The sequence below is a fragment of the Rhipicephalus sanguineus genome, chromosome 2, assembly GCF_013339695.2.
Source record: "Rhipicephalus sanguineus isolate Rsan-2018 chromosome 2, BIME_Rsan_1.4, whole genome shotgun sequence".
NCBI lineage: Eukaryota > Metazoa > Arthropoda > Arachnida > Ixodida > Ixodidae > Rhipicephalus > Rhipicephalus sanguineus.
In genome coordinates this window covers 182045558-182067972 of record NC_051177.1, presented here as the reverse complement: position 1 = coordinate 182067972, position 22415 = coordinate 182045558, and the positions used below count along the sequence as shown (strand labels likewise).

General features: G+C 51.7%; 1 protein-coding gene across 1 annotated transcript in view; it reads left to right on the top strand.

The window, feature by feature from the left end:
• The window catches only part of LOC119382077 (uncharacterized), a 105120-nt gene that overhangs the window by 43057 nt on the left and 39648 nt on the right, over positions 1 to 22415 (top strand). Inside the window, exon 4 of the mRNA XM_037649808.2 lies at positions 21890 to 22037. Coding sequence (XP_037505736.2) covers positions 21890 to 22037 — 148 coding nt within the window. The remainder of the gene's footprint in view (positions 1 to 21889; positions 22038 to 22415) is intronic.

Sequence of the window (22415 nt, the reverse complement as noted above, 5' to 3'; positions counted from 1 at the left end):
TTCGCCTGCCCTTCAGCGACGCTCGCGTACACGGGCAAGCAAGCGCTGGCGTTCTTGTTCATTTGCGGTGCCGTAAGGCCTTCCCCCTCCTCCTTTCCGTCCTTCCCACCCTCACTTCCTTTTTTCATCCCCTTAATATATCATGCTCTGCACGTCAGGCTATTCTCTACCCTCCCCTTCTTCTCTCCATCCTCCATCGCTCACACGTCTCTCCTCTTCATGCTGTTTTCCCTTTCCCACCCACTTCCTATATACTATACTATATTGGCTATGCTACACTTTACCTTCCCCCTATTTTACAGCGAAAGCTGTTATGAGATCGTTTCACCGGCCGTTTTTGACGCCGTAGTTGTCCGCCGCCGCCGCCGCCGGTGTCCGTAACCAGTATCGCTCGAAATAAGAAAAAAAACGAAATAAGAAAAAAATTCCAGGATGGAACGAGGTTCGAACCTGGGCCCTCTGCGTGGGAGCCCAGTATTCAACCTCTGAGCCATGCCAGTGCTTGAAACTGCTTTGCAAAAAGGTCCTATACAGGCTTCATGTCGGGAAGGAACCGCATTAGCATATGCAATATAGCGTGGTAGAAGAGTAAAATAAGCACCAAGCGTCGCACAACGCGAATTCTGTAACGAGGCGTCACACAATGCGAATTGCGCAACGAGTAGGTTGTTGAATGCTTCCAACCCATTACAAAGAGCTCTGCATGATTCTACATCGTCATCAGGCAAAGCATCAACAAAGTGCGCATAATGTCTTACATGCGTTTAGCATGTACTACGGGTCTCCGTAGAATGACGAAAAATGTCACAGTGCCTACTGCCATACTTCTCAAAAATTACAGTGATTTATAGCGTAGTGGGTTCCTCGCAAGTGCACTTGTATTGGTTGCCAAGGAAGCCCATAAGCGCATGATCCATTTCCTCGGGGTCTCAGTAAAGTTCTTCGCCCACCCCCCTCCCCGTCTCTCTCCCACGTCAACGTATGTTATACAGCATGACGGGAGAGGGAAATAGCGACCGGGCGTCACGCAGTGCAAATTACATAACTGGTGGGCCGTTTAAAGCTTCCAACCCATTACAAAGGGCTGAGCCATAATTCTTCATCGTCATCAGTCGTCGCGTCAACAAAGTAAAACATAATGTCTTACAGACGTGTAGTTGGTGCCTCGCTTCTCCGCAGAATGACGAATAATGGGTTAGTAGGTGCTTCCCAACTTCACAAAAATTGTGATTAATGGCGTAGTGGGTACCTTTCTAGTGTACTTGTATTGTAGCCCCAAGAGAGCTTACAACATGCTCTAGAAACGCCGCTCTTCCAGCTTTCGCTGTGACTGTGCTGCGGTTTCAGCGCAGGCCTGGTGTTTTTTCCCGCCTCCTCACCCTCGCGTCATTTTCCAAACGTTTGCTATATTATACTGTATACATGGCTATGCTGTGCATTACCCTTCCCCTTTCGTTCATCCTCTCCCTCGCATCCCTTTCCCGTTCCCTTGCTATACAGTACTATGCACAGCTACTCTATGTTCTACTCTACCCTTCCTCCTTTTCCTCCCTCATTCTCACATCACTCCTCCCTCTCACTGCCCTTTCCCCCACGCTATACTGTGCTATACACGGCTATGCTATGTTCTACCCTCCCTCGTCATCCTTTCTCTCCTCCTCACCCTCACTGCTCTTTTTCATCATCATCATCAGCCTGTTTACGCCCACTGCAGGGCAAAGGCCTCTCCCATGTTCCGCCAATCAACCCGGTCCTGTGCTTTCTGCTGCCACGTTATACCTACAAGCTTCTCAATCTCATCTACCCACCTAATTTTCTGTCTCCCCCTCACGCGTTTGCCATCTCTTGGAATCCAGTGAGTTACCCTTAATGACCACCGGTTATCCTGCCGACGTGCTACGTGGCCGGCCCATATCCATTTCTTCTTCTTGATTTCAACTATGATATCCTTAACCCCCGTTTGTTCCCTGACCCATTCTGCTCTTTTCCTGTCTCTTAAGGTTACACCTATCATTTTCCTTTTCATCGCTCGCTGCGTCGTCCTCAATTTAAGTTGAACCCTCCTGGTAAGTCTCCAGGTTTCTGCACCGTAGGTAAGTACCGGTAAGATGCAGCTGTTATATACCTTCCTCTTGAGGGATAGTGGTAGAGTACCATTCATGATTTGATAATGCTTGCCAAATGAGCCCCATCCCATCCTTATTCTTCTAGTTATTTCACTCTCATGGTTCGGCTCCGCGGTTACTACCTGTCCTAAGGAGACGTACTCCTTTACAACTTCCAGTGTCTCGCCACCGCAAAGCGCTGTCCTCTGCCAAGATTGTTCCACATTACTTTACTTTTATGCATATTAAATTTCAGACCTACTCTTCTACTTTCCGCATCCAGTTCAGTAATCATGAGCTGTAATTCGTCTCCCGCGTTACTCATCAATGCAATGTCATCAGCGAATCGCAGGTTACTGAGATACTCTCCATTAACTCTTATTCCTAATGTTCCCAATCTAGGGCTTGGAAACCTCCTTTAAACACGCGGTGAATAGCATTGGAGAGATCGTGTCTCCCTGCCGTAAGCCCTTCTTTATTGGGATTCTGTCGCTTTCTTTATGGAACTACAGTGGCTGTGGATCCGCTGTAGATTTCTTCCATTATGTTTATATAGGCTTCGTCGATGCCCTGATTCCGCAGTGCCTTTATGACTGCTGATGTCTCCACCGAATCAAATGCCTTCTCGTAATCTATGAAGGCTATGTATAGGGGTTGGTTGTATTCCGCGCATTTCTCTATCACCTGATTGATAGTATTGTCACGTGGTCGTGACGTCGACGAACACAGCAGTCGGCGTTTGTAGGATGAAACTGTTTATTTGGCCGAACTTGTGGCCGGAAAATGAGAACTAGGACTACAGCAATGCACGCTGTACAATGATAGCGGCGAACAGGGCGTCGTCCGTCGATCAACCCACAAGCGATAAAGCGCGTCGGCTTTTATACAGGCGCTATCGAACTTTCCAGCAATATCGCTGGTGGCGGAGTTCTCTCTTAGACAAAACTGGAACATTCGCGTGCGGGGCGCAATCTTAACAAACCGATCTACTACAATCGCGACGCTTCTAGAACACTACTTCGCGGACAGCGTCGAGCGTTGATAACCGTCCCTGCCGGTCAAACCCGAATACATCAAAACAAGACAAGAAGTGGGCGTGGCATTCCCCCCTCTGAAAAAGCATCGTCCCGATGCTTATGAAAGAACATAGAAGAGAAAAAAAAACAAAACAAAACAAGTGCATACACAAATAAATTACAATAACGAAGGAAAACGAAGTCCCAAGGCTCGCTAACGCGCAAAAAACGGCTTAAGGCGCACGACATGGACGACTTCAGGTCGCGCACGGCGCCGCTGAGAGTTCGTAATGCCGTCAGGGGCAACCTCATAGTCGAGTGCGCCGAGGCGTCGAAGTACCCTGTACGGTCCGAAGTATCGTCGAAGAAGCTTCTCACTAAGTCCTCGTCGGCGTATTGGCGTCCGTACCCATACACGGTCACCGGGTTGGTATTCCATGTGGCGTCGTCGAAGGTTGTAGCGGCGGCTGTCAGTCGTCTGCTGGTTCTTTATCCGTAGGCGGGCGAGCTGTCGTGCTTCTTCGGCGCGCTGTAGGTAGGTGGTCACGTCGATGTTTTCCTCGTCGGTCACGTTTGGTAGCATGGCGTCGAGCGTCGTGGCCGGGCTCCGTCCGTAGACCAACTTGTATGGCGTCATCTGCGTCGTTTCCTGTACGGCCGTGTTGTACGCGAAGGTCACGTACGGAAGGATGGCGTCCCACGTCTTGTGTTCGACGTCGACGTACATGGCCAGCATGTCGGCGATGGTCTTATTTAGACGCTCGGTGAGGCCGTTGGTCTGTGGGTGGTACGCGGTGGTGCGGCGATGGCTTGTGTGGCTGTATTCCAAGATCGCCTGAGTTAGGTCAGCCGTGAACGCCGTACCTCTGTCGGTGATGAGAACCTCTGGGGCGCCGTGTCGAAGGACGATGCTCTCAACGAAGAACTTGGCTACCTCAGCGGCACTGCCTTTGGGCAGGGCTTTTGTTTCGGCGTAGCGGGTGAGGTAGTCGGTAGCCACGACGATCCATTTATTTCCGCAAGTCGACGTTGGGAACGGCCCCAGGAGGTCCATCCCGATCTGCTGGAATGGTCGCCGAGGAGGCTCGATCGGCTGAAGGAAGCCTGCTGGTCTTGTGGGCGGTGTCTTCCGTCGCTGACAGTCTCGGCACGTCCTTACGTAGCGAGTGACGTCGGCGGCAAGGCGCGGCCAGTAGTACTTTTCGTGTACTCGTGCGAGCGTTCGGGAAAGTCCGAAGTGTCCAGCCGTCGGGTCGTCGTGCAGGGCGTGCAAAATTTCTGGTCGCACTCCCGAAGGTACAACGATAAGGTAGCTGGCTCGGGCCGGAGAGAAGTTCTTCTTTACGAGGACGTTGTTTTTCAAAGAAAATGATGCCAATCCTCGCCTGAGTACTTCTGGGACAATGATGGTCCTGCCCTCTAGGTATTCCACTAGACCCTTCAGTTCAGGGTCGGCTCGCTGTCGTTCGGCGAAGTCTTCGGTACTTATGGCTCCCAAGAAGCTGTCATCATCCTGGTCGTCGGGCGTTGGTGGGTCGACGGGGGCACGAGACAAGCAGTCGGCGTCGGAGTGTTTCCTTCCGGACTTGTACACGACAGTAATGTCAAATTCTTGAAGTCTCAGGCTCCACCGTGCGAGGCGACCTGAAGGGTCCTTCAAGTTAGCTAGCCAACACAAGGCGTGATGGTCGCTCACAACTTTAAAGGGCCTGCCGTAGAGATAGGGGCGAAACTTTGACGTAGCCCAGATGATGGCGAGGCACTCCTTTTCTGTTGTGGAATAGTTGACCTCTGCTGTAGACAGCGACCGGCTAGCATAACTGATAACCCTTTCCAGTCCGCCCGCCCGCTGCACAAGGACGGCGCCGAGTCCTATGCTGCTTGCATCGGTGTGAATCTCCGTATCGGCGTATTCGTCGAAATGCGCAAGTATCGGAGGTGTCTGCAGGCGTCGTTTCAGTTCATGAAATGCTTCGACTTCCGCTGTTTGCCACCTGAATTCGACGTCGGTCTTCGTGAGCTGCGTTAGTGGCTCGGCGATCCGTGAAAAGTCTTTGACAAAGCGTCTGTAATAGGCGCACAAGCCGAGAAATCGGCGCACGGCTTTCTTGTCGGTGGGTGGCGGGAAAGCGGCGATGGCAGCTGTTTTCTGCGGGTCTGGGAGCACTCCAGTCTTGCTGATCACGTGACCCAGAAACAAGAGCTCCTCGTACGCGAAGCGGCACTTTTCTGGCTTCAGGGTGAGCCCGGAGTTCTTGATTGCTTGAAGTACGGATTGAAGTCGCTGGAGGTGTTCGTCGAAGTTCGAGGAATACACAACGACGACGTCCAAGTAAACAAGGCAAGTCTGCCACTTCAAGCCAGCTAATACAGTATCCATTACTCGTTGGAAAGTCGCAGGTGCCGAGCAAAGACCGAAGGGCATGACCTTGAACTCGAACAGGCCGTCCGGCGTTATAAAGGCGCTCTTTTCTCGGTCTCTCTCGTCGACTTCAATTTGCCAGTAGCCGGTCTTGAGGTCCATCGACGAAAAGTAATTCGCGTTGTGGAGTCGATCCAGGGTGTCGTCTATCCGTGGGAAAGGGTATACGTCCTTCTTTGTGATTTTGTTCAGGCGACGATAATCGACGCAGAAACGTAGGGTCCCATCCTTCTTCTTCACTAACACCACGGGAGACGCCCACGGGCTGTTGGACGGCTGGATGATGTCGTCGCGTAGCATTTCATCGACTTGTTTCTTAACGGCCTCCCGTTCCCGCGTCGAAACCCGGTAGGGGCTCTGACGGAGTGGTCGAGCATTTTCTTCTGTTATGATGCGGTGCTTAGCAAGGGGCGTTTGTCGGACCCGCGACGACGACGAGAAACAGTCCCTGTATTCCTGCAGAAGGCGTCGAAGCTGTTGCTGTTGGCGAGCGGGAAGACTTGGGTTTACGTCGAAGGGTGGCTCAGGGATCGTCGTCGTAGCTTCGTCAGAATCTGAAAAGGCAAACGCATCGCTGACGGCCAAGATTTCTTCGATGTATGCAATCGTCGTGCCCCTGCTCAGGTGTCTGTATTCGTGGCTGAAATTCGTTAGCATCACGCTTCCTTTCCCTTCATACAGCCGAGCAATGCCTCTTGCGACGCAAATGTCACGGTCTAGCAGCAAACCCTGATCGCTCTCGATGACACCTTCGATGCATTCAGCCGTTTCGGTGCCGACGGGAATTATGATGCTGGATCTAGGAGGAATGGTGACTTGATCCTCGAGCACGTTCAGGGCATGTTGACATGGGTTCGTATCCGGTGGTGTCGCTTTCTCCGACGATAGGGTTATCGACTTGGTTCTTAAGTTGATGACGGCACCGTGGTCACTTAGGAAGTCCATTCCAAGTATCACATCCCTGGAGCAGTTTTGTAGGATTACACAGCTCGCAGGATAAGTCCGGTTGTTGATAGTGACACTCGCCGTGCAGACACCAATCGGCGTTATTAGATGGCCTCCAGCGGTACGGATCTCGGGGCCTTCCCAAGCGGTCCTAACTTTCTTCAACTTTGCTGCGAACGGCCCACTGATGACGGAATAGTCGGCTCCAGTATCGACGAGAGCGGTGACGTTGTGGCCGTCGATCAGAACGTCGAGGTCGCTAGTCCGCCGTCTTGCGTTGCGGTTACGTCGCGGCGTCGGGTCACGGCTACGTCGGTTTGCACCGCTGCTTCCGCGTTGCGTCGTCAGGTCTGCTTCCGGTCGCAAAGTTTCGTCTTCGCGACGTCGACGTCGTTCGGCGTGCGGCGGGGGCTCGGAACTTCGTCGCGGTGTCGTCGTCGACGGCGGAGGATCTTCAGCCTTTCGTCGTTCAGCAACCGCACCTCCATCGGTTGCTGCCCTTAGTTTTCCGGATACGGGCTAGGCGACCGGCCCCGGTTTGGGCCAGTGTACTGCCGGCGGTGCGGTGACATGTAGCGGCCGGGCGACGGTGAGCGGGGAGGTCGTCGTTCTTGCCACTGTGTGCCTGTGAGGTAGTCGTCGATGTCGCGAGGCCGTTCGCCTGGCTGCGGGCGCGGCGCGTTGACGGGGAATCCGCGTAGCCCCATCTGACGGTACTGGCAGCGGCGGTACGTGTGGCCGGCCTCCCCGCAGTGGTAGCAGAGCGGGCGGTTGTCAGGGGCACGCCAGACATCGGTCTTCCTCGGGGTGTAGCGCTGGCCGACAGGTGGGCGGTAGGGCGTCGGTGGCGGCGGCGGCGTCTGGCCGACAGGTGGACGGTAGGGCGTCGCTGGCGGCGTCTGGCGACGGTACTGCGGCGGTGTGTCGTCTTGGCGTGTGTGATGGGAGAAGTGCGTGAATATTGTAAGTGCGCGAATATTGTGTGTGGTGTAACGGAGCCGACATGGACAGAGCGACACGGGAAGAAGCGCAGCGGCAAGACTTGCGCGAAGACGAAGATGACGATGGATTGTGCCACGAGGCCACGAGTGGAAAAGAATTGGCGGGCCGAATGACGTAGCTGAAGGTGGGCGCGAGAAGCGTGCGCGTGGTGTGCGAGGCAGCTGCAAGGGCAGTGTTCGATCGAGCGGAAGGAACGTGGAGGCTGGTCGTCAGCGTCACGGTCGGGTGTAGTCCCGAGTGCCTGGCAGAGCTCAAGGGTCGGAGTGGCCTGCTTCACTTGGCCTCAACTTCGACGGCGAGTCCATAGAGCCAGCCGGGAGCTACCGCAGCCACCAGTAACACCGTCGGGTGTAGGCCCGAGTGTTTGGTTGCGGTCCCTTATCCACACGTTCGTGTAGAAGACTGCGTGACTTGGGCGTCCACGGTCTTCGTTCCACGCCATCTCCGTCTAGGCATCCACGTGAGCGGTGCCCTGCTCTTCACCGAACTCCGACGACAACGGCAGTCCCGCGCTGGCATATCTTCCACGTCGACGAGTCCCGCGTCGGCGCATAGAACTCACCGGTGAGACTGTTTCGATCACGCTAGGACTAAACTTGTTCATATGTCTTCTTTGGTTTCATAGGTTGTAAAGTGTCGTCTTACTATTAGTGTTCGATGTTGTGTGTGTTATGTTCGTGAGTTTCTCCATAAAGCGAAAAAAAAAACAGCCTCGCCTTTTTCCGGAGAACGTTACTGTCTTCGACGCAACGTACTCTGGTCTCTTGTTCATTCTCGAGAATCCCATCACAATGGCGCCCAACGTGTGGCGAGGCTGATTTTTGTTTTTTTCAAGAGTTACGAGTGACATAACGACCGCGACATGGATTTGAGAGAACAAGTTAGTCTCGGTGAGAAACTTGGTTTGTCGGGAGACGCGCTGCGATCGTGGATAGAAGAGCAAAATGCACGCGAGCGGAACATACGCGCTGAGGAACGCGATGCCCGGCGTGAGCAGGCCGAGCGCGAGGAATGTGCCCGTGAGGCAGAGTTGACGTTAGTGCGGGAAAAAGCAGCTTTAGAGGAAAAAAAAAGCAGCTCTCGAGGAAAAAAACTTGCAGCTTCGCATACGTCTGTTAGAGGCACAGAATGCTGCCGATGCTCGCGCACCCGTGGACGTTGAAAGTATCGGTGCTATGAACCGAGTGACTCAGCAGCCAATATGTCCCCGTAGCTTTCTACCGCTCTTCGACGAGAAGAGAGACGACTTAGATGCGTATTTTCGTCGATTTGAGGTGATCGCAAGAGGACAAGATTGGCCCAAGGACAAGTGGGCCACTGCTCTCAGTATGCTGTTGGTGGGTGAAGCGTTGAAAGTATTTGGTCGACTGTCCCCGGAAGACTCCTTAGATTATGAGAAGGCAAAGGCGGCCCTATTGCAGAGATTTCGATTTACTGCCGATGGATACCGGGAGAAATTCCGCTCCAGCAAGCCGGAGGACCTCGAAACTGGCCAACAATTTGCCGTTCGTCTGCAGGGTTATTTTGACCGGTGGGTCGAAATGTCAGAGACGCCAAAAACCGACGAGGGCATGCGAGACCTCTTGGTCTCAGAGCAGTTTCTGAAAAACTGTCACTTCAAACTAGCAGTATTTCTAAAGGAGAGAAACTGCAAAACCCTGAAAGAGATGTCCGAGTCATGTGACCACTTCATGGAGGCGCAACAACAGCGTAATCTTGGGCAGTTTCGGGAAGTGTTTGGAATCTCGTCTACAGCAGGAGAGAGTAGGCAGGGAAAGGAATCGTCCAAATCTTCCCAGATATGTTTCCTGTATGACCGCGCCGGACATGACGCTTCTTCATGCCGAGCGAGGACCAAGCAGCCCTTTTGTCACGTTTGTCAGAAAGTCGGCCATCAAGTGAACAGTGACTGTAAGAAGAAGAGCGGGAAAGGCCAAGTTACGCGCGCAGTGGTTCCAGGCAAACGGGAAGAAACGCAAGAGAGGGAAGAGCTTACGACTGACCCGGTGGAGGAGTTCCTTGGCGTTTTTATGGGCTACGAGCAAGAGAAGGGACTCTGCACAGCGAAGAAGAGGTCTATGCCAACATCCGCTGGGTGGGTTTTCGGAAAGAAGGTAACCGTACTACGTGACACAGGTAGCAATACTGCGATAGTGCAACGGAACTTGGTTCCTGACGGAGCTTTGACAGGAAGATGTGGTACCATCATCCTTGCGGACGGAACGTCCTACGAGCTTCCAGAAGCGTGGATACACCTGTCTTCGCCGTATTTTACAGGGCGTCTATTTGTCAAATGCATGGCACGTCCCCTATATGAAGTGATTATAGGAAATATACCAGGGGCACGAGCACCTTACGATCCTGACCTGGAATGGACCTATAGGGAGGATCAGGAGCGCAACGCTCAGAAAGGACCCGAAGACAGCGGGGTACTGAGTCCCGTGAGTGTGGCAACAGCGAAAGGCGGAAAATCGAATTGCCAGTATGGGGAAGGAACAAGGTACTCTGCCATCACAAAAGAAGATCTTCGTGCCGCCCAAAGGAACGATCCATCGCTAAACTCGTGTTTTGAACGAATCGATGTGGTTCGCCTTACTAAGTGGGGCACCCGAGAAGTGTTCTTTATGAAAGACGGATTACTTTACAGAGAGTGCTATCTTCGCAACGGGAAGAAGATCAAGCAAGTTGTCTTACCACTGTGTTTGCGTGCGTATGTCCTGAAGGTAGCCCATGACAGTCCTCTGGCCGGACATCAAGGAATGAAACGCACAAGCGACCGCTTGCAGGAGGCGTTTTATTGGCCCGGAATGCAGGCAGAAACAAAGCGGTTTGTTCTGTCATGCGACGTCTGCCAAAGAACGGTGCCTAAAGGACGACTAGCTAAGGCTTCTCTAGGCCAGATGCCTATTATCGATACGCCCTTTGAGAGGGTGGGGGTAGACATAGTAGGACCAATGCAACCATCTTCGTTGAAAGGCAACCGATACATCTTGGTGCTAATAGATTTTTCGACGAGATATCCCGACGCTGTCGCGATACCATCCATTGATGCACCTACTGTTGCAGATGGACTTCTTGAGATGTTTTCAAGGATTGGAATTCCTAAAGAAATACTTACAGACAGAGGCTCCTGCTTCACGTCTAGTTTAATGCAGGAAGCCATGAAGATTTTGTCTGCCAAGATGATGACCACAACACTCTATCACCCCATGTGCAATGGTCTAGTGGAGCGCTTCAACGGAAGCCTGAAACAAATGCTCCGAAAGTTGTGTCATGAGAAACCTAGATCATGGGATCGGTATCTAGCACCCCTGCTTTTTGCATACCGGGAGGTTCCCCAAGCAAGTATGGGTTTCTCACCGTTCGAGCTTATCTATGGCCGACACGTACGCGGACCAATGTCAATAATGAAAGAGCTGTGGACGCAAGACGAAGTGAACCCCGAGTTAAGGACAGCTTATCAGTACGTTCTGGATCTACGCGAACGTATTGAAGACACCCTGCACCTGGCCCATAAAAATTTGTTAACATCAAGGGAGTACCAGCGTCGATGCTATAACAAGAAAACAAAGAAGCGTGATCTAAAGGTTGGAGATCAGGCTCTTCTCCTTTTACCAACTACTCAAAACAAGCTTCTGCTCGAATGGAGAGGACCGTTTCCAGTTGTCGGTAAGAAAAACGACGTAGACTTCTTGCTTGACCTGGGGAACAAAGTCAAACTCTTTCACGTTAACATGCTAAAAAAATACTATGAACGCTAGTTTCGTTTTGTTGCACATTATTTGTCAAAATGTTTACATTTAAGACATTATGAGTTGCACTTCAAGACTGGAAAAAAAAAGATACTGATATATGATGTAGTTCTTGTAGTTCTGGGTTGTGTTGTCACCTTGAACTGTACATTGGACGGTGAGACTTATCGTGCACTTAGCTGAAGTTTTGTTATAGTGCACAAAACTTTTAAAAGGGGGACTTGTGTGATGGGAGAAGTGCGTGAATATTGTAAGTGCGCGAATATTGTGTGTGGTGTAACGGAGCCGACATGGACAGAGCGACACGGGAAGAAGCGCAGCGGCAAGACTTGCGCGAAGACGAAGATGACGATGGATTGTGCCACGAGGCCACGAGTGGAAAAGAATTGGCGGGCCGAATGACGTAGCTGAAGGTGGGCGCGAGAAGCGTGCGCGTGGTGTGCGAGGCAGCTGCAAGGGCAGTGTTCGATCGAGCGGAAGGAACGTGGAGGCTGGTCGTCAGCGTCACGGTCGGGTGTAGTCCCGAGTGCCTGGCAGAGCTCAAGGGTCGGAGTGGCCTGCTTCACTTGGCCTCAACTTCGACGGCGAGTCCATAGAGCCAGCCGGGAGCTACCGCAGCCACCAGTAACACCGTCGGGTGTAGGCCCGAGTGTTGGTTGCGGTCCCTTATCCACACGTTCGTGTAGAAGACTGCGTGACTTGGGCGTCCACGGTCTTCGTTCCACGCCATCTCCGTCTAGGCATCCACGTGAGCGGTGCCCTGCTCTTCACCGAACTCCGACGACAACGGCAGTCCCGCGCTGGCATATCTTCCACGTCGACGAGTCCCGCGTCGGCGCATAGAACTCACCGGTGAGACTGTTTCGATCACGCTAGGACTAAACTTGTTCATATGTCTTCTTTGGTTTCATAGGTTGTAAAGTGTCGTCTTACTATTAGTGTTCGATGTTGTGTGTGTTATGTTCGTGAGTTTCTCCATAAAGCGAAAAAAAAAACAGCCTCGCCTTTTTCCGGAGAACGTTACTGTCTTCGACGCAACGTACTCTGGTCTCTTGTTCATTCTCGAGAATCCCATCACAGCGTGGGCGTTGTTATGCCATAGCTCCCAACCCAAACTTCCTTGCTTCGACAAGGCATTCAAGCTGGTAAAACGTCTGACGCAACCAGCGTCAACACCCGCTGATGCAACGAGGCGGGAGTCTTACGCAATCCCCGGTAACTCCGGCGATGCGTCTGACGCAACCAGCGTCAACACCAGCTGATGCAACGAGGCGGGAGCCTTACGCAATCCCCGGCAACTCCGGCGCTGCGTCTGACGCAACCGAAGGAAATCTCTCCCGCAACGTGCGGCAAGCCCTCTCATCCGCGGATCCGGTTCGAGCCAGCGAACAACGGCGGTTCCTGATTGGAGGCTTCGCGCTCCTGGCTGATGCAAGCGATCGCCCAGGGCTATAAAAGAGCCAAGCTGCGCGGAGAGAGAGAGACAGCGAGACAGCGAACGAAGAAGTCCCGGGTCGTCGTCGCACCGCTGTGCGAGCCCAATAAGCTGTCGGCCCCAGCGCCGAATATGTAAAGCCTCTGTATATATGTATATAAATTTGCCTTAACTCACCGTCGCCTTGATCGCTCCGTCTATCAGCTCTGCGCAGAAGCAGTCGCAAGCTGAGACACCTGTTACCCAACAGTGGATGGCAGCTGCGGGATCGGCCGGCGTCAGCTACCTCGATGCGGTGAGTGCCTGATGTTTTCCCTTCAGTTCACCAGACTTCTCTAGCACAGGTTATCTTAGTTTAGAGAAGGTTGTGTGAAGCATTGGAGTGAGCTTTGATTGTTTCGAGCCAAGTCGGAGTGCTTTGAAACCAAAGTTAACGCGGAGGGTGTAAACACGGCAGGTTGAGAATTGCTTGCGTGTCTTTCTAGTAGACTTATAGGGGATACGGCAAGTAGATTCTAACGAGGGCAAATAGCAAGAGGCTAGTGTGAACGATGGAGAACCTTAAAGTGAAGGAACTCATCGAAATTTGTGAAGAACTCGGCCTTACTCTGGGCCGTGCGAAACGAAAGCAAGCGATCCTTGAGATCATGCAGAAGGAGGGAGTAACGGCTGAGGAAGTCGATGAGGCCTGGGCGGATATCAAAGAACGCCGCGAGGAGGCCGAAAGACGAGAACTTCGTGAGCGTGAGGAGGCCGAAAGACGAGAGCTTCGTGAGCGTGAAGAGGCCGAAAGACGAGAACTTCGTGAGCGTGAAGAGGCGGAAAGGCGAGAACGCCGCGAGCGCGAGGAAGCCGAAAGGCAAGAACGCCGCGAGCGCGAGGAACGCGAAGAGCGCCTCGAGATGAAAAGAATAGAATTGGCGCTCCGTCAGTGTTCGCAGCGCCTAGCGTAGCTTCGGCGACGGTTCAGGCTAGTGGACATAGAATTCGGGACCAACTGCCACCGTTCGTAGTAGGCGAGGACATGGCGAAGTATCTCGTAAAGTTCGAACACGTCTGCGATAGAAATGGCATCGAGCGGTCTCTTTGGGCACAGAACCTGTTAGCTCTACTTCCCGGAGAAGTATCCGACGTGATAACGTGCTTGTCGAGGGAGGCGTTTGAGAGCTATGACGAGGTTAAGGAGGCTCTGTTGAGAAGATATAAATTGTCACCCGAGGCTTTCCGGCAAAGGTTCCGGTATGCAAAAAGGGGGAATGAGTCACACGTTGACTTCGCGTTTCGTCTTAAAGCCGATTTAATTGAATGGCTCAAGGGCGAAGATGTCTATGACGATCGCGATAAAGTGGTAGAGTGCATAGCATTGGAGCAATTCTACCGCTGTATCGAGGATGATGTCAAGCTTTGGCTGCAGGATAAGCTTGGAGAAGTACAGCTAAGCAAGGCAGCAGAGTTAGCTGAAGAGTACTACACTCGTAGAAACTTGCACAGTAGGGCCGTGCATGTTGAAAAAGCGGAGAGAAAAGAGGGCTTTTCAAAAAAACCTGATGACCGGAAACCTGCTCCGCACCGTAATTTCAGAAAAGACCCGTCTTTTACGAAGGAGACTGTGAGAGAAGGGCAGACGGAAGCGCACAAGTCGAGTGAGCTTCCCAAACAGCGCACTGATACTACACGGGCGTTTGAGTCACGGAAGCCGCTAATCTGTTACAATTGCAAAAAAGAAGGGCACATCGCGGTAAATTGTAAAGAAAAGGTTGCTTTCGCAACGATCCGTGAATCAGAAAAGAACATGCGGTTGTTAGAACCGTATATTCAGGAGATTAGTGTCAATGGGAAAACGTGTCGAGCACTTCGAGACTCAGCGGCAACTATGGACGTTGTCCATCCTGCATTAGTGTCTCCGAACGACTTGACAGGAGAATGCGCATGGATCAGGCAAGTCGCCGAGGAGCAGAGCACTTGCTTACCGATCGCTACGGTGATCATTGAAGGCTCTTTCGGTAAGCTTCACACCGAAGCGGCTGTGTCTGCTGCTCTCCCAGATTGTTTTCCTTATCTTTTTTCGAACAACTCGGAGCAGCTTCTCAAAGAACAGGGTAAATCGTTCTTTCCCAGCGTTGCGTACATGGCCCTCACGCGATCGCAAGCGCGGAAGCTTTCACAGGAACTTCATCTCGTTCCATGTAGTACGCCACCACCGGCAAAAGTGGCCGAGCTGCGTGACCTTGGCAGCGAGTCGAGCGAGCCTCGGACAGAAAACTCTCGGGATGGGTTACTCGAGCCGCCTGCAGCTGAAGCGGGTAGCGTCGTCTCCGTCGGCGGAGAAACCGAAGTGGCGCCGTTGGGCGAGGCGGGCAATACGCTCAAGCCTGTAGCTGAAAGTTGGTGTGAGCTGTCGAGGGTTGATCGAGCGACGCTCATTAGAGAGCAGCGTGAAGACATCTTCATAAAAGCGCTAATGGAAAGCGTAAAATTGGGAGTAAAGAAAAAGAATGTTTCTTTTTATGAGAAATCTGGGCTATTGTATCGTAGCTACACAGATGTACAAGGTCGCAGGTATGAGCAACTCTTGATACCGCAAAAGTATCGTCGCCAGCTGTTGGAACTTGCGCACGAAAACGCGTGGGCAGGGCATCTCGGTTTGAAGACCAAGGCTAGGGTTTCCCTTGAGTTTTACTGGCCGAAATGCTGGAAAGATACCGAAGACTTTGTGCGCTCTTGCGACACTTGTCAGAGGGTGGGGAAATCCACAGACAAGTGGAAGGCTCCCATGAAGCTTGTGCCAGTTATAACAGAACCTTTTCGGCGCCTGGTTATCGACATTGTTGGGCCATTGCCGGAGTCAAGGCAAGGTTGTCGATAAATCCTGACTGCCCTCTGTGTAGCAACGAAATTTCCAGAAGCGGTACCTCTTAGGGAGCTCAATTCTCCACACGTCGTGGACGCTCTGCTCTCGATATTCGCGCGTGTCGGATTTCCTTCTGAAATTCAATGCGACAATGGCAGCGTCTTCACCAGTTGCCTTACCTCTACCTTTTTGGATAAATGTGGAATCAAGGTGGTGCACAGTTCGGTCCATCACCCACAATCTAATCCGGTAGAGCGTATGCATTCAGTTCTGAAACGTATACTGTGAGCTCTTTGTTATGAGCACAAATGCGACTGGGAAGCATGTATTCCTCCCGCTATGTTTGCTTTGAGGTCTGCTCCTCATGAGAGCACTGGCTTTAGTCCCGCAGAGCTTGTATATGGCCGGAGCTTAAGAACACCTTTGCGAATGCTGCGCGAATCCTGGGAGGGATATGATGAGGACCCGAGTGTAGTTGCTTATGTTCTCGACCTCCTTCAGAGGCTCGGAAAAACAAAAGATCTTGTGGAGAGCCACATGAAGGCAGCGCAAGTATTGTCGAAAGAATACTACGACAAATCAGCAAAAAAACGTACCTTCGAAGTGGGAAGTCAGGTAATGTTGCTGCGGCCTTCCAAGAAGAACAAGCTTGAGGTTCATTGGGAGGGGCCCGCTAAAGTAATATCGAAGCTTTCCGATACCAACTACGAAGTGAAATTAGGAAAGCGGTCTACCAAAATTTATCACAGCAACTTGATGAAACCGTACGTTCAACGTCAGGCGGTGGTAAATCTGCTGTTGAATGCTTCAGAGGAGGAAGGAGCAGAAATTCTGACTTCTAGCGATGTCAGCGAAAGGGGTTCAGAGGTGATGTTGGAACAGTTGAACCTGGAGCCAAGGTTAAGTCAAGTCCAGAAGGAGGACTTGAGAAGGATTGTTTCTGAGTTTAAAGACGTGTTTTCCAGCCGTCCCGGAAAAACGACGGTTATTAAGCACGACATCGAGCTAACATGTGAGGAACCAATCCGTAGTAAGCCATATCGATGTTCCCCTGTGCAGAAGCAGATCATGAAAGAGGAAATCGATTGAATGCTTGAGTTGGGAGTCATAATACCGGGCGAGAGTGACTATACATCTCCTCTAATATTGGTTCAATTGCCGGGAAAGGATCCTAGGCCATGCATCGATTATCGGCGCCTTAACGCCATAACTCGAGACCAGACCTATCCGATACCAAATCTAGAGGAAAGGGTGGAAACAGTCTCAAAGTCAAACTACATTTCCACGCTAGACCTCGTGCGAGGTTATTGGCAGGTCCCCCTTACCGAGCGTGCTAGCCGATACGCCGCGTTCGTTTCTCCATTCGGAACGTATCGTCCACTTATGCTGAGCTTTGGACTGAAAAATGCGCCTTATTGCTTTTCGGGTCTAATGGACCGCGTTCTTAATGGCCTGTCTGAGTTCGCACTGCCATATCTCGACGATGTTGCCGTCTTCTCGAACAGCTGGGACGAACATGTCGAACATTTACGAGTGGTGCTGAACAAGTTGAAAGAAGCGGGTCTTACAGCGAAACCTGCTAAATGTCACCTAGGATGCGGCGAGGTGTCTTACCTGGGACACGTTGTGGGGCGTGGCCAGCGTCGACCTTCAGAGATCAAGGTAGCCGCCGTCGTGAACTACCCACGACCAACCACCAAGTCTGAGATAAGGGCTTTCTTAGGGCTAGCGGGATACTATCAGCATTATGTGCAAAACTACTCTACCATTGCCAGCCCTCTAACTGACGCACTTCGAAAGTCGGAGCCAGTTAAAGTGACATGGGACTCGGAGAAAGAGAATGCGTTTTGCAAGCTTAAACAAGCCTTAAGCGAAAAACCCGTTCTCATGGCACCCGACTTTTCCAAGGGCTTTATCATTCAGTGCGACGCGAGTGATCGCGGAATGGAAGCTATATTGTGCCAGGAAGATGACACTGGTCACGAAAGACCAGTTTTGTATTTAAGCCGAAAACTGAGCTGCAGAGAAGAGGCATATAGTACCTCTGAAAAGGAATGTGCCTGCCTCGTGTGGGCCGTTCAAAAGCTGGCCTGTTATGTCTCTGGTTCCAAGTTTGTGGTCGAAATGGACCACTGTCCTCTAACCTGGTTGAATAACATGTCGTCCAAAAGCGGGCGGTTACTGAGGTGGAGCATGATACTCCAACAGCACAACTTGAACGTTCGTTACAAGAAAGGAAAGCTAAACGCGAACGCAGACGCATTGAGTCGCGCGTTCTAATCAGTGCCGTCTTCGGCTATCCTTTCGGTTTTTCGCAGGCAAATTGGGGCAAAATTTTGTCCTCATTGCGGCCTCAGCTGAGCGCTTCCGTCCTGAGTGATCTCAAGGGGCCAACATTATTTTGAATTCTGTTTCATTGCGTTTGTTACACGTGTAATATTTTGAGTTCTGCTTTTAAGAGTTTTGGTGTCCCACATGTGCCTCTTGATAAAGAGGGAACGAAATTTCGACAGAAACGTAGTTAGGAATGTATTATTCTATTTAGGTCTGGTGTTCTGTCAGGTGACCGAGGGCACTTGCTTGTGTCGTGTGTTGTCGGACTGTTCTTGACAAGTTGCAGAACGATCAACAAGTGCTGATACGAAAGATCGTCACAAGAGACGAGCAAAGCAAGTCGACACATCTTGGCGACAAGCCACTGGAGCCGGGATCCGGCCTGGCGACTGGGATCTGTTCACGGAACTAAGCGTGGAGCCGAATGTCCCCATGGCCCTGGAGGTGAACCTGGGTGGACCTGGCGAACGAGCGCGCCCGGCATCCGAGCCACGTGCAAGCAGCTCGTCTTTCCGGCGCATGGTCTGGCGGCGGGGGTGCTGTTATGCCAGGGCTCCCAACCCAAACTTCCTTGCTTCGACAAGGCATTCAAGCTGGTAAAACGTCTGACGCAACCAGCGTCAACACCCGCTGATGCAACGAGGCGGGAGTCTTACGCAATCCCCGGTAACTCCGGCGATGCGTCTGACGCAACCAGCGTCAACACCAGCTGATGCAACGAGGCGGGAGCCTTACGCAATCCCCGGCAACTCCGGCGCTGCGTCTGACGCAACCGAAGGAAATCTCTCCCGCAACGTGCGGCAAGCCCTCTCATCCGCGGATCCGGTTCGAGCCAGCGACCAACGGCGGTTCCTGATTGGAGGCTTCGCGCTCCTGGCTGATGCAAGCGATCGCCCAGGGCTATAAAAGAGCCAAGCTGCGCGGAGAGAGAGAGACAGCGAGACAGCGAACGAAGAAGTCCCGGGTCGTCGTCGCACCGCTGTGCGAGCCCAATAAGCTGTCGGCCCCAGCGCCGAATATGTAAAGCCTCTGTATATATGTATATAAATTTGCCTTAACTCACCGTCGCCTTGATCGCTCCGTCTATCAGCTCTGCGCAGAAGCAGTCGCAAGCTGAGACACCTGTTACCCAACAGCGTGGAGGAGGAGCATGACGGCGGGCTGCAGCAGCATAGCTCATAGCTTGCGGCTGCGGCTCTGCTAGCTGAGGCGCACCGAGTGAATGCTGGATCTCCTGGCGCACGACGTCGGCGATGGAATCCACTTGAGCTTGCGACGAAGGTAGAATTTTTCGCAGCTCCTCTTGCACGATTGCTCGAATCGTCTCATGCAGGTCGGCGGATCCTAGTGCTTGAACGTCGGCGTAGCTTGTGGTCGAGAAGCTGCGGTTGTAATGCCGTGATCGCATCTCAAGCGTTTTCTCGATTGTTGTTGCTTCGGAGACAAATTCTTCGACGGTATTCGGCGGATTCCTCATAAGTCCAGCGAAGAGCTGTTCCTTTACTCCTCGCATGAGGAAGCGGACTTTCTTGTCCTCGGGCATGGCAGGGTCAGCGTGGCGAAATAGCCGGGTCATTTCCTCTGCAAAGATGGCCACGCTTTCATTTGGAAGTTGGACCCGTGTCTCCAGCAAGGCTGCGGCCCTTTTGTTAGATTGCGTCCCGCACGCGAATGTTCCAGCTTTGTCTAGAGATAACGCTGCCACCAGCGATATTGCTGGAAAGTTCGATAGCTCCTGTATCGCTTGTGAACGTCTCCAGGAAAGCGCTGCGAAAGGCGTCCCAGGTTCGAAGAGTGGACTCCCGATTCTCGAACCAGGTCCTTGCTGCATCTTCCAGGTAAAAGTAGACGTGGCGCAGCTTGTCCTCGGAGTCCCAGTTGTTGAACGCTGAGACCCTTTCGAAGGTCTCGAGCCAGGTTTCCGGGTCTTCGAATGACGACCCGCGGAAAGTTGGCGGCTCCTTGGGGTGCCGGAGAAGTATCGGCGCAGGCTGCACGGGGTCGGTCATCGTCGCTGCGGTCGGTGTTGGGACCTGGGGCTGCCTGGTGTTTTCGGGAAGGAGCCCGTACTCTGGCTGCAGTCCCTTCTGCCTGCGGCTTGTTCGACGATCCGGGTTTTCTTTGCCGTCGTCCTCCTCGCGGCTTGGGCTTGGGTCAGCGCTTCGCGGGGGCGTCCGGATCATGGAAGCAGTAGCACCTCCACCAAATGTCACGTGGTCGTGACGTCGACGAACACAGCAGTCGGCGTTTGTAGGATGAAACTGTTTATTTGGCCGAACTTGTGGCCGGAAAATGAGAACTAGGACTACAGCAATGCACGCTGTACAATGATAGCGGCGAACAGGGCGTCGTCCGTCGATCAACCCACAAGCGATCAAGCGCGTCGGCTTTTATACAGGCGCTATCGAACTTTCCAGCAATATCGCTGGTGGCGGCGTTATCTCTAGACAAAACTGGAACATTCGCGTGCGGGGCGCAATCTTAACAAACCGATCTACTACAATCGCGACGCTTCTAGAACACTACTTCGCGGACAGCGTCGAGCGTTGATAACCGTCCCTGCCGGTCAAACCCGAATACATCAAAACAAGACAAGAAGTGGGCGTGGCAGTATGAATATGGTCTATTGTTGAGAAGCCTGTACGAAATCCTGCCTGGTCCTTTGGTTGATTGAACTCTAATGTCGTATTAATTATGTTAGCAGTTACTTTTGTAAATAGCTTGTAGACAACGGACAGTAAGCTGATGGGCCTGTAATTTTTCAGGTCCTTGACGTCCCCTTTCTTCCCCCCCCCTTTTCCCCTTTTTCACCTCTTGCTATATTACACTACACATGACTATGCTATACTATGCAGACTATGATATGATGTACATTTTCCCCTTCCCATTTCTATGCTCCCCTCTCACATAACTCCTCCTCAGCCTCACTTCCCCTTTCCCGCCCCCGTGCTATCCTGAATATACATAACTATGCTATACAAGACTGGGCTATACATGACATGGTTTTGCCTGCGTAGCGCCATACACGGCTATGCAATGCTTTATCCTTTCCTCTCCTCATTTCGCTCCCCATCACCCTCACCTTCATTCCTCGCACCCTTACTACACCATACTTAGATGGCTATGCTATACATGGTTTTGCCTGCTTGACGCATTACATGGCTGTGCTATGATTTACCCTCTTTGTTCCTCCTTTACCTCCTCCTCCTCGCCCTCACGTCACTCCTCGTCAACCTCACTTCCCTTTTCCCCTCCCTTGTTTTGCTGTACTATACATGGCTATGCTATACGTGGTTACGCTATAAATGGTTTTGACTGCGTGACGCCAAGCGACATGAGTCGACGACGACAGCATGCTGGGCAGGCGATTGTCGGGCCCCTAGAATGCTACGCACTTAAAATCAGTTGATATTCATCGCTGTCTCCTGCGTGCTTCCCTGTCCTGTATTTTGCGCTTTACTGCCGTACTGTTCCTGAGCCAACTAGTGCGGCCTAGGAACCCATTAATGAATTGGGCGAGTTGGAAGATACTCATGACGATATTGTTACGAGGCATTCTGCATGAGCACGCCGTGGGAGACAACCCAGGGACAAAGAGACAAAGAAGAAGCTGGAATGCGGCGCGAGATGCTGGCAGCCATTCGGTGCCACAGCTACTTGTAAATATTGTAACATACCCGCTTCTGTTTCTTCAGTGTATTTCTGATTCCCGTGACAATATCTTTAATAAATGGCGGAAACATTTACATATACCACTTTTCGATAAGAATTTGTATATTTGGAAGTTTCGTCTCGCACTTACAAAAGTTTTGGCTATAAATATCATTTCACACTTGTAAAGATTATTGCGACCCCCCCCCCCCGCCAATTTTTGTGATCTGCGCTGAGCTCTGAGTGCATGATCAGTGCGCAGCGCATCATTCAGAATAACGTTTCTTTGGCGGAGGGTGCAGAAAGGAACGTTCACTCGCATGTCTGCATTTGCGGTAAAGAAGACTCGATACCTGATACGAACGTTTTCACGCAGGAATGAGGTATCGTTGGATGTCTTCGTTTTCATGGGGTTTTTCCGAACGCCGAACATTAACTTTAAAGAGTGTTTCATGGTACCACCAACCTTCCTGCCTACGGCCCTTGATGAGGCATCTTTGAAGGACACATACTTGGGAAACTTGGTAAGCACTCCCTTCTTTTGCATGCTTTTCTATTGCTACATAAACACAGAAGAAATGACACCTTCAGGTCTGCAACCCTTTCATAAGCTTTCCGTAGCCCGTTAATGTCATGTATTAGTAAGAAGTTCCAAAATTCTTATGTTCAATGACATTTTCTACCTATTGTATATTTATGTGACTTCATGTACCCTTCTAACCCACTCTTGTAAGCCTTGAATTCCTGATGCGATTGAAAGTATCCCGAAATGAATAAATAAGGTGTCATTAACAGCTAGATCTATAAAGATAGCTCTTCCATAATGAAGAATTAGAGCTGTGAGAGAGCTTGGCAGTGTAAAAAAATTACACCATCTCCCGCTAAAGGGGACCATGAGGCGA